Genomic DNA, 12,892 nt, shown 5'->3' with positions numbered 1-12,892 from the left:
TTTCAAATTTTTCCCTACTACTAACAGTATATATCTTGGCATACTTGAATAGCATTTTCATAAGGTAAACCTCTAATTGTGGAATTGTGGTGGGGCAAAGAATATTCAGATTTAAAATTTTAGTAGCTGTTACTACAGGATTAAAATATGGTTTAAAATATGGTTGTATTTTTCCCATAATGCATGAGTGCATCTCTTTTCCCCTTAGCCTTGTCATTACTGGGTATTAATCTCCTTTGCTATTTTCATAGGTAGAAGTGTTTTATTTAAATTTGCATCTCTTTCATTACTGAAATGAACTTTTTAAAATTACTGATCCTTTGTTTTTTATTGATTGATTTACTTGTTCTTATCTGTTGTTCGTTTTCCTATTGCTGATTGCTTTATTTTTTGTTTTATTGTTTAAAAATTTATTTCATTTATTTATTTTTGGCTGTGTTGGGTCTTTGTTGCTTCGCGCTGCTTTCTTTAGCTGCAGCGAGCAGGGGCTCCTCTTCATTGCGGTGCGCAGGCTTCTCATTTGCGGTGGCTTCTCTTGTTGCAGAGCTCAGGCTCTAGGTGCATGGGCTCAGTAGTTGTGGCTCGCAGGCTCTAGAGCACAGGCTCAGTAGTTGTGGCGCACAGGCTTAGTTGCTCCACGGCATTTGGGATCTTCCCAGACCAGGGGTCAAACCCATGTCCCCTGCATTGGCAGGCGGATTCTTAACCACTGTGCCACCAGGGAAGCCCATACTTTTTGTTTTATTTTTTATTATGGAGCTCACATAAAAAATCCTGAGGGTAGGAACTTTGTCTTATTTACCATTCTGTCCCCACACCGGCATACTAGTCACTGAAAGTTGGCTGAATTAATGGATGTTATCTCTTTGGCTGCCGAACATGTTGACATCTCCACCATATACAGTTGACCCTTGAAATTACCGGTTTGAACTGCATAGGCCCTCTTACATGCAGGTTTTTTTCAGTAAATGCACACTGCAGTACTACACGATCCAAGGTTGGTTGAATCCGAGGATGCAGAACTGCAGATACAGAGGACTTACTGCAGGTTATGTGTGGAGCCTCCACATTGTTCAAAGGTCAACTGTAGAGGTTTTAAATTTTAATGAATTCAAACCTGACAGTGCTTTCATTGTTGGATTCTAGGATATGAGTTATGCTTAGATATATTCTCTTCCATTTCTTTTCTGGGTTTTGGTGTTTATAAATTTATTCCAGAACTTTTCTTTTTGGCGTATGGTAGAGATCTGAGTCTTCCCTTCCCTTCTGTCTCCAACCCCTGTATGATTGATGTATTTATACATGATTCCTTATACTTGACTTTTATTTTTCCCTTCCCTTCTTCACAGACTTTCTGGTTTTCTTTTAGGCTACCTTATTGTTTGAGAATTTTATATCCTTCCAATTAAGTTGAAGTATAAAAATACATTTCTCAAGTCCTTTTACCTTTTCTTCTTAAGTAGTACCTTGAGTGTAGGGGGCTGAAACACGTGGTGGGCTCTCAGTAAATAGTTTATTATATTTTAAGTGCTTTATTCATATTGAATATTAGCTGTGTGTTTCAGTTTTATGACCTGAAAATTAAGTAAATCAAATTGAGTTTACAAATAGTCTGTGTCACAGATTCTACTCTTATTATACAGTAAGGAAAAACACCTTCTTAGATCAAGATAGATTTTATTACACAACTTTATTGAGGTATAGTTGACATGTAATAATTGAGTAATGTGATATATTTTGATCTATGTGTACATCTTTGAAACCATCACCACATTCAAGAATGAACATACCCATCATTCCCCTAAATTTGTAATCCATCCTTCCCTGCCACCCTCATTTCTTCATCCCCTCTCCCATACACAGGCAACCACTGTTCTGGTTTCTATAACCATAGATTACATTTTGTAGAATTTTTATGTAAATGAAGTCATAAGGTATGTACTCTTTTATTTTTGTCTACTCTACTTAATTTGAGATTTATCCATTTTTGTTGGTCAGTACTTCATTCTTTTTATTATCGAGTATTGTTCCATTATTTGGATATGCCAACATTTGTTTATCATTCACTTGTTGATGAACATATTTGGATGATTTCTAGTATTTGTGTATTACAAATTAAGCTGCTGTGAACATTTTATGTGTAAGTCTTTGTGTGGGCATAGCTTTGTTTCTCTTGGGCAAATACCTAAGAATGGAACTGGTCATATGATAGGTGTACGTCTAACTTTTAAAAATACTGACAGACTGTTTTGCAAAGAGGTTGTCTCATTTTACATTCCTGTTACATGTCTTTGATCCATACCCTCACCAACACTTGGCAAGGCAAGTGTTTTTAATTTTAGCCATTCTTCTGGGTGTGCACTGGTATCTCATTGTGGTTTTAATTTGAATTTTCCTAATGACTACTCATGTTGAGCATCTTTTCATGTGATTATTTGCCATCTCTATGTCGTCTTTGGTGAAGTGTCTGTTCACATCATTTACCTGTTTTAGGTTGTTTTCTTTTTATTGAGTTTTGAGAGTTCTTTATATAATTAGTCCTGAAATCAGGTAGTGTTGGTCTTTTAGCTTTGTTCTTTTTCAGAGTTGCTTTGGCTTTTCTGAGTCCTTTGAATTTTCATATGAATTTTAAAATCAGCATGCCAGTTTCAAACTTGTTGGTATTTTCATTGGGATTGTTGACTCTGTAAACCACTTTGGGGAGATCTAACATCTTAACAATATTGAATCTTCTGATCTGTGAACACTGTATCTCTCTTCACTTACTTAGGACTTCTTTCATTTCTCTCAGCATTGTTGTTCTTAGTATACATGGGTTCTGCACATTTTTTTGGTCAAATTTACCCCTAAATGTTTCATAATTTTGATATATAATAGAGTAATTGTAAATGTTATGATTTTTAAATTTCAATTTCTGATTGTTCATTGCTAGCATACAGAAATACAGTATTTTTGTATATCGATCTTTTGTTCTATGACTTTGCTAAACTCACATATTGGTAGCATTTTTATAGATTCCATAGGATTTTTAAATAGATGATTTGGTATTTGCAAATAAAGAGCTTTACTTTTCCCTTTTCAGTTTTTAATTTTTCTTGTCTTCTTGGAATGGCTAGGACTTCTGGTATAATGTTGAACGGTAGTGGTGAGAGTAGATACTCTTGCTTTGTTTCTGACCTTAGGGAAAGGATTTATCCCTTAACCACTAAGCTTTTTGTAGATGCCCTTTATCAAGATTGAGGAAGCTCTCTATTCTTAGCTTACTGAGAGTTTAAAAATTTATTTTTAGTGTACAAGAGGATTCATTTTATTTTATTTTTATTAAAAATTTTTTTCAAATTTCTTATACAATCTTTAGAGGTTACACTCCATTTACAGTTATTATAGAATATTGGCTATATTCTCCGTGTTGTACAATACATCCTTGTGGCCTGTCTTTCACCCAGTAGTTTGTACCTCCCACCCGTATATCGCCCCCGCCCTCCCACCACTGGTAACTACTAGTCTGTTCTCTATATCTGTGAGTGTGTACCTCCTTTTTGTTATATTCACTAGATATATTTTTTAGATTCCATATATAAATGATATCATACAACATTTGTCTTTCCCTTTCTGACTTATTCACTTAGCATAATGCCTTCCAAGTCCATCCATGTTGCTGCAAATGGCAAAATTTCATTCCTTTTTATGGCCGAGCAGTATTTCATTGTATCTATATACCACATCTTTATCCATTCATCTGTTGATGGACACTTAGGTTGCTTCCATGTCTTAGCAATTGCAAATAATGCTGCTATTAATATTGAGAAGCATGTATCTTTTGGAATTAGTGTTTAAAGAGTGGAATTGCTGGGTCATCTGGTAATTCTATTTTTAGTTTTTTGAGAAACCTCATACTGTTTTCCACAGTGGCTGCACCAGTTTACATTCCCACCAACGGTGTAGGAGGGTTCCCTTTCCTCTACATCCTTACCAACATTTGTTATTAGTGTTCTTTTTGGTGATAGCCATTCTGACAGGTGTGAGGGGTATCTCATTGTGGTTTTAATTTGCATTTCCCAATGATAAGAGATGTTGAGCATCTTTTCATGTGCCTGTTGGCCATCTTCATTTCCTCTTTGGAAAACTAATCAGTTCTGCCCATTTTTTAATCGGGTTGGTTGTTTTTGATACCGAGTTTTATGAGCTTTTTATATATGTTGGATATTAATCCCTTATAGGTCATATCATTTGCAAATATTTACTCCCATTGAGTAGGTTGTCTTTTTGTTTTGTTGATGGTTTCCTTTGCTGTGCAAAAGCTTTTAAGTTTAATTAGGTTGCATTTGTTTATTTTTGCTTTTATTTCCTTTACTTTAGGAGACAGATCCCCAAAAAATATTGCTGCGATTTATGTCAAAGATTGTTCTGCCTATGTTTTCCTATAGGAGGTTTTTAGTATCTGGTCTTAAATTTAGGTCTTAAATCCATTTTGAGTTTATTTTTGTACATGGTGTTAGAGAATGTACTAATTTCACTCATTTACATATAGCTGTCCAGTTTTCCCAACACCACTTTTTGAAGAGATCGTCTTTTCTCTGTTGTGTAGTCTTACCTCCTTTGTCATAGATTAATTGACCATAAGTGTGTAGGTTTATTTCTGGGCTTTCTGTCCTGTTCCACTGATCTATGTGTCTGTTTTTGTCACAGTACCATACTGTTTTGAGTACTGTAGCTTGTAGTATAGTCTGAAGTCAGGGGGTATAATTCCTCCCACTCTGTTTTTCTTTCTCAAGATTGTTTTGGCTGTTCGAGGTCTTTTCTGTTTTGATACAAATTTAAAATTTGTTTTTCTAGTTCTGTGAAAAATGCCATTGTTAATTTGATAGGGATTGCATTGAATCTGTAGATTGCCTTGGATAGTATGGTCATTTTAACATTATTGATTCTTCCAATCCAAAACATGATATATCTTTCCATCTGTGTTTGTTGTCTTCAGTTTCTTTCATTAGGGTCTAATAGTTGTTTGGAGTACAGGTCTTTTGCCTCTTTAGGTAAGTTTATTCCTAGGTATTTTATTCTTTTTGATGTGATGCAAAATGATGTTTCTTTCATTTCTTTCTGGTAGTTTGTTGTTAGTGTATAGAAATGCAACAGATTACTGTATATTAATTTTGTATCCTGCAACTTTACCAAATTCATTGATGAGCTCTAGTAGTTTTCTGGTGGCATCCTTAGAATTTTCTATGTATAGTGTCATGTCATCTGCAAACAGTGACAGTTTTACTTCTTCCTTTCTAATTTGATTCCTTTTATTTCTCGTCTGATTGCTGTGGCTAAGACTTCCAAACTATGTTGAATAAAAGTGGCAAGAGTGGGCATCCTTGTCTTGTTCCTGATCTTAGAGGGAATGCTTTCAGTTTTTCACCATTGAGTATGATGCTAGCTGTGGGTTTGTTATATATGACCTTTATTGTGTTGAGGTAAGTTCCCTCTATATCCACAACCTCTGGAGAGTTTTTTTATCATAAATGTATGTTGGTTTTTTTCAGAAGTGTTTTCTGTATCTATTGAGATGATCCTATGGTTTTTATTCTTCAATTTGTTAATGTGGTATATCCCATTGATTGGTTTGTGGATATTGAAAAATCCTTGCATCCCTGGGATAAATCCCACTTGATCGTGGTGTATGATCCTTTTAATGTGTTGTTGGATTCAATTTGCTATTATTTTGTTGAGGATTTTTGCATCTATGTTCATCAGTGGTATTGGCCTGTAATTTTTTTTGTTATATCTTTGTCTGATTTTGGTATCAGGGTGTTGCTGGCCTCATAGAACGAGATTAGAAATGTTCCTTCCTCTATAATTTTTTGGAATAATTTTAGAAGGTTAGATGTTAACTGTTCTCTAAAAATTTAGTAGAATTCACCAGTGAAGCCATCTGGTCCTGGACTTTTGTTTGTTGGGAGTTTTAAAGTTATTGATTCAAAATCAATACTGGTAATTGGTCTGTTCATGTTTTCTATTTCTTCCTGGTTAATTCTTGGGAGATTATACCTTTCTAAGAATTTGTCCATTTCTTACCGATTGTCCATTTTATTGGTATATAGTTGTTCATAGTAGTCTCTTATGATCCTTTGTATTTCTGTGGTATCGGTTGTAACTTCTCCTTTTTTCATTTCTGATTTTATTGATTTGGGCCCTGTCCCCTTTTATCTTGATGAGTCTGGCTAAAGGTTTATCAATTTTGTTTATCTTTTCAAAGAACCAACTTTTAGTTTTATTGATCTTTATTATTTTTTTAGTCTCCATTTCATTTATTTCTGCTCTGATCTTCATGATTTCTTTCCTTCTACTAACTTTGGGTTTTGTTTGTTCTTTCTCTGGTTGCTTTAGGTGTAAGTTTAGGTTGTTTATTTGAGATTTTTCTTGTTTCCTGAGGTTAGCTTGTATCACTATAAATTTCCCTCTTAGAACTGCTTTTGCTGTGTCCCATAGGTTTTGGATCATTGTGTTTTCAGTTTCATTTTCATTTTCACTTGTCTCTAGGTATTTTTGATTTCCTCTTTGATTTCTTCAGTGGTGCATTGACTGTTTAATAGCATATTGTTTGTGTTTTTTGCATTTTTTTTCCTTGTAGTTGATTTCTGGTCTCATAGCATTGTGGTCAGAAAAGATGCTTAATATGATTTCAGTTTTCTTAAATTTACCAAGGCTTGTTTTGTGGCCTAGCATGTGATCTGTCCTGGAGAATGTTCCATGTGCACTTGAAAAGAATGTTTATTCTGCTGCTTTTGGATGGAATGCTCTATATATTTATCAGTTAAGTCGTTTTGTCTAATGTGTCATTTAAGGTCTCTGTTTCCTTATTGATTTTCTCTCTGATGACTTATCCGTTGATGTAAGTGGGGTGTTAAGTCCCCTACTATTATTATATTATTGTTGATTTCTCCTTTTATGTATGTTAATATTTGCCTTATATATTTAAGTGCTTCTATGTTGGGTGCATATATATTTACAGTTGTTATATCTTCTTCCTGGATTGATCCTTTGGTCATTATGTAGTGTCCTTCTTGGTCTTCTGTAACAATGTTTATTTTAAAGTCTGTTTTGTCTGATATAAGTATTGCTACTCTGGCTTTCTTTTGGTTTCCATTTGGGTAGAATTCCTTTTTTCCATTCACTCACTCTGTGTGTGTCTTTAGTTCTGAAGTGAGTGTTTTGTAGGTAGCGTATATAGGGTATTGTTTTTGCATCCATTCAGCCACCCTGTGTCTTTTGGTTGGAGCATTTAGTCTACTTACGTTTAAGGTAATTATTGATATGTATATTCTATTTGCCATTTTGTTAATTGTTTTAGATTTGTTTTTTTAGGTCTTTTTTCCCTTCTTTTGTTCTCTTGTGATTTGATGACTGTCTTTAGTGTTACGTTTGAATTCCTTTTTCTTTTTTGTGTGTATATCTATTATAGATACTTGGTTTGTGGTTACCATGAGGTTTGTATAGCAGTGTATATGCATTCTAAAAACCCTGCATTTGTACTCTCCTCCCCTTACAATTAGTGTTTTTGATATCACATTTTACGTCTTATTTTTTTGTGTATCTCTTAACTGCTTATTGTGGACATAGTGATTTTACTACTTTTTGTTTTTTAGCCTCCCTACTAGGATTTTGTGTGTGTATGATTTCCTACTTTTACTGTATGCTTGCCTTTACTGGTGAGCTTTTTCATTTTCATAACTTTCTTTCTAGTTGTGGCCTTTTATTTTTCACCTAGAGAAGTTCCCTTAACATTTGTTGTAAAGCTGGTTTGTTGTAAATCTTAGCTTTTGCTTGTCTGTAAAGCTTTTGATTTCTCCAAATCTGAATGAGAGCCTTGCTGGGTAGAATATTCTTGGTTGTAGGTTTTTCCCTTTCATTACTTTAAATATATTGTGCCACTCCCCTCTGGCCTGTAGAGTTGCTGCTGAAAAATCAGCTGGTATGAGATTTTTAAAAATCAGGAATGGATGCTGATTTTGTCAAATGCTCTTCCTGCATTTATTTAGATGATTTTCTTTTCTGAGAAAACATTTTTTAAATTATATTTTTTGAATGTTCAACAAACCTAGCATTTTCTGGCACAAATCTTACTTGGTCATTATCCTTTTAATATATTGTTGGATCTGTTTTGTCAGTTTACATTTATGTTCATGAGGATGTCATTTTGTAACTTTCTTGTACTAGTTTTGTCTGGTTTTGGTGTCAGGATGATGATGACCTTATAGAATGAGTTGGGAAGTGTCCTCTTCAGTTTTCTGGATGAATTTGTGTAGAATTGATACTAATTCTTCCTTAAATGTTTGGTAGTATTCGCCAATGAACTCTTCTGGTTCTAGAATATTCTTTTTGGGAAGGTTTTTTTATCAGATACATTCATAATGTTGTGCATCCATCACTACCATCCATCTCCATAGCTCTTTTCATTTTGCAGTTTGCCATCACTCTTGAAAGTTTTTTTCTGGGTTGCTAGGTCAATAGGACATTTTTCCTTCAGTGCATTAATGTGGAAATTTTTCTGTCTCTGTATGTGTGTGTCTGTCTGCCTCTCTTTTGGTGACAGCTGTAATTGGTAACAGTATAATTCACACAATTCACCCACTTAAGGTGCAAATTCAGTAGTTTTTATATATTTACAGAGTTGTGCACCCATTACCATAGTCAATTTGAGAACATTTTCACTGTCCCCTCAACACATTAGCAGTCATTCCCCATTTCCTCTTAACCATGGTGTTCAACTTTAGAAATTCAATTTGAGTGTGCTATCTTGTATCACTAGTTACTATGTTTAGCCTTCTAGCTTCTGACCATATGGAATGTAATTAAAGTAACTTTTAATGTCTGTCTACTAATTTTATCATCATTATCTTTTCTGGACTGGTCTTAATTGACTGACTTTTCATTATGGATGATATTTTCCTGTTTCTTTGCATACCTAGTAATTTTTAATTGGGTGCCAGATATTGTGAATTTTACCTTATTGAGTGATGTGTGAACCTGGGTGATGTGTGAACCTAGGGGTTGTTACCTTTACTCCTTTTGGGTGTTTTTTTCCTCTGGCTCAGGCAATTTCTCACATACATATGGTGATCAGTACTCAGTTGACAACTTGAGGGGAACCTCAAATCTCCAGACCTTTCTGTTCATCTCTCTCCTCTCTGGTACTCTGCCTTTGTAAATTCTAGTCATCCTGGCTTCCCTGGACATTCGCTCTGTGTCCTGAACTTGCGGGAGATCAGTGTTCTTTCCCTGGAATCCCCTCCCTGTGCTGCTGTTGGCCTGTCTTGTTTGTTTTTCATCCTTCAGGGATCACTCTCCTGTGCCTATTGGATCAATCTCCTGATTGATCTCTGATATTTGTTGATTCATGTATATTGTCTGGTTTTATACTTGTTCAGGTGGGATAGTAAATTTGGTCCCTGTTATTCCATTTTGATTAGAAGTCTCTAGACTGCTTTTTCAGCCAATAGAAAATCAGTTTTCAAAGACTTATATTTTCATTACATCCATTTCTTTCATTCTCTCTCAGACTATAACCTGCACTATTAAAAATATTATGGGGAGGGCTTCCCTGGTGGCGCAGTGGTTGAGAGTCTGCCTGCCGATGCAGGGGACACAGGTTCGTGCCCCAGTCCGGGAAGATCCCATATGCTGTGGAATGGCTGGGCCCGTGAGCCATGGCTGCTGAGCCTGCACGTCTGGAGCCTGTGCTCCGCAATGGGAGAGGCCACAACAGTGAGAGGCCAACATACCGCAAAAAAAAAAAAAAAAAAAAAATATTATGGGGAAAATTCTTAGGTGAATTTAGAAACAATTGTCATCTTACCAGGAACTGCCAAAGTACAGATTTAATATTGCATTGAAAGAAATTATTGTTTCTAGTCACAACTCTTACCTCTTGAATCCTATGTCTGTTACTGTTTGATTATGTATAGTTATGACTTAATATCTGAAATGCTTCTGGGCAGGTGTTTTTCCTTTTAATTATACAGTACAGATTTGTCTAATTACATGATTATTGATGAAATTATTACTTTGGTACTCTTGGTTTTAAAAGTTTGCTAAGCTGAGAATATCTCACGTATCTTCTGTTTTAGGCAAAATTCTTGTTTTCTGGAGTATAGATTATGAATAGCCTCTGAGATACTAGATTTGATTTTTTTTTTGCATAAGTCCAAATCATTCATGTTGAAATATTGGACTTATCATTACTATAAATTATTCATGCTTTTTCTTGTCATAGCTGAGGCTAATTTAAAGGATAAAGTCTTAACTATTGTATTCTTAAAAATAACATTGGAATCTAAATATTGATATATTGCCTTAAATGGGTTTTTTTTTTTTTTAGTCTGCCAAGTGGAGAGTTTATAACTTAATCATAGCAGTGAATTGTTCTAGAATCGGTAAGGTTTCTACTATTGACCCCTTTCTCACAATTTTTTGTGTGATAAGTTATTACTCAATATGGGACTTCCCTGGTGGCGCAGTGGTTAAGAATCCACCTGCAAATGCAGGGTATATGGGTTGAGCCCAGGTCCAGGAAGATCCCACATGCTGCGGAGCAACTAAGCCTGTGCGCCACAACTACTGAGCCTGTGCTCTAGAGCCCGCAAGCCACAACTGCTGAAGCCTATGCTCCTAGAGCCCGTGCTCCGCAACAAGAGAAGCCACCACAATGAGAAGCCCGCACAGCACAATGAAGAGTAGCCCCCACTCGCCACAACTTGAGAAAGCCCATGTGCAGCAACGAAGACCCAACACAGCCAAAAATAAATAAATAAATTTATTTAAAAAAAATTATTACTCAATAAAATATCTAAAATGTTACTTAATCCAGGGACCAAACTGTAGAGAACACTATATAATTTTTTAACATCTTTATTGTAGTATAATTGCTTTACAATGGTGTGTCAGTTTCTGCTGTTTAACAAAGTGAATCAGCTATACATATACATATATCCCCATATCTCCTTCCTCTTGCATCTCCCTCCCATCCTCCCTATCCCACCCCTCTAGGTGGATGCAAAGCACCAAGCTGATCTACCTGTGCTATGCAGCTCCTTCCCACTAGCTATCTATTTTACATTTGGTATAGAACACTATATAATTCTTACCCCATTTTTTTCTTCTTTTACAGGAAAAGTGAGAAGCTTAAGCTCATCTTTGTGGTCACTAACTCACTTGACAGCTTTGTATCTAAGTGACAATTCCCTGTCCCGCATTCCTTCAGACATTGCCAAGCTTCACAATCTGGTGTATCTGGACCTGTCCTCTAATAAAATCCGGAGTTTACCGGCAGAACTCGGAAACATGGTATCACTCAGGTATACAGATTCAACTTAGTACATAGCTATATACCCCCTAAAAGAATATATTATTATATTGTTAGGAAACACCACTTTGTTGGGAAACGACATTGTCAATTTAATGGTATTTGAACACAATTAAACATGACTATGTTCTTCAGGTAAAGTTTTCTGGGAAAATTGAATGTCAGCTAATAAATAAGTCATTTAGATCCATTGCCTAAAATTTACTTTATTGCTGTTTTGTGTAATATACTTTATTTTTGAAACAAAATTTTTGGACAAAGTGGGGCAAACAAATAGAAGGCACTTGTATTATCCCATATATTCACTCACCTGTGACAGACAGTTGAGATGCTTTTCCCCCACTAAATTCTGGGGCCCTATACCATCCTTAATATGGGATCCAGGAAGCCATTGACAATTAATGATCCCATTTTGGCCATCCCAGGGCTTGTATGCATGACAGTAACAAAGCCAGGACTTGAAAGAAGCTAGAATTAGTGATTGAATATGGGGACCTATAGTGTGGGCTATAGGAGGTTGATAGGATGTGGAGTCACACAGAGTTCAGGTTAGAAACCTGACTCAGTCATTTACAAGTTGTGTGATTTGGGGCAAGCTTCTTACAACCTTGCAGAGTGTTTCTTCATCCATGAAGTTGCTATGATAATGACCCAACTAAGGATGAGATTAGAGATATTTGAGATAATGACTAAGAAACTACTAGCAACACTGCTTGGTACATATTGTATTAGTAAATGGTAATTGCTGTAACCTCTGTTTTATAAGATAGATGAGATCTACCCAGGTTGAATATAAAGCCAATTTCCAGCTATTATGTTAATCCCAATAGAAAATCTTGCCCCATTTCATATTACCTCCCCCCCCCCTTTTTTTTTAAAATTCCACTGGCTTTTCTGCTGCCTTCTATCATTTGCTGCATAGTAAAAAGGAATAAGGACCTTGTGAGAGTTTCTTTACCTCTATTGCTTCCATTCCAGCCCTTTGACATTTTTTAGGCTTAATTATTGAGTGTATACCATGACTATTTTTAATCCCCTGAACCAAATTTACTTAAAGGACCTCCTTTCCTGTGTGATATATTTGGAAATAAACAGGAACCAAGTATTCAGAGTGAGTTTTTCTTATTCAGTTTATGGCCTCACCAACCTCTGGTTTACTCAGTGGTAACCAAGCTTCATTTAAATTCCAAGAACCAAGGGCTATAGAAGTATCAGTAGTTCACATTCACATGTGAACATTGACAAATAAAACTTATCATAGGGGCTTCCCTGGTGGCGCAGTGGTTGAGGGTCCGCCTGCTGATGCGGGGGACACGGGTTCGTGCCCCGGTCTGGGAGGGTCCCACATGCCGCGGAGCGGCTGGGCCCGTGAGCCATGGCCGCTGGGCCTGCGTGTCCGGAGCCTGTGCTCCGCAACGGGAGAGGCCACAGCAGTGAGAGGCCCACGTACCAAAAAAAAAAAAAAAAAAAAAAACTTATCATAGGACATTGCCAATATCTTAATATTGGGTCTTTCTTTTTTTCCTACTGAAGATTCCTTTC

The 12,892-nt window shown here is 36.0% G+C and overlaps 1 protein-coding gene across 7 annotated transcripts in view; it reads left to right on the top strand.

Annotated features, from left to right (window-relative positions):
- CNOT6 (CCR4-NOT transcription complex subunit 6) overlaps nt 1–12,892 on the top strand; it is a 67,306-nt gene that overhangs the window by 25,890 nt on the left and 28,524 nt on the right. For 4 of the 7 annotated variants that reach the window (XM_019937451.3, XM_033853670.2, XM_073802886.1 and 1 more), the window contains one exon: nt 11,156–11,342. The exons of 2 other annotated variants lie outside the window; for them this stretch is intronic. In XM_019937451.3, the coding sequence (XP_019793010.1) occupies nt 11,156–11,342 (187 nt within the window). Of the gene's footprint in view, nt 1–10,366; nt 10,422–11,155; nt 11,343–12,892 lie in introns of all 7 variants that reach the window. One more of the 7 variants, XM_019937453.3, reaches the window with a different exon arrangement.

Source organism: Tursiops truncatus, chromosome 3 (genome assembly GCF_011762595.2).
Source record: "Tursiops truncatus isolate mTurTru1 chromosome 3, mTurTru1.mat.Y, whole genome shotgun sequence".
Classification (NCBI taxonomy): domain Eukaryota; kingdom Metazoa; phylum Chordata; class Mammalia; order Artiodactyla; family Delphinidae; genus Tursiops; species Tursiops truncatus.
This window is presented reverse-complemented; position numbering and strand designations above follow the sequence as displayed.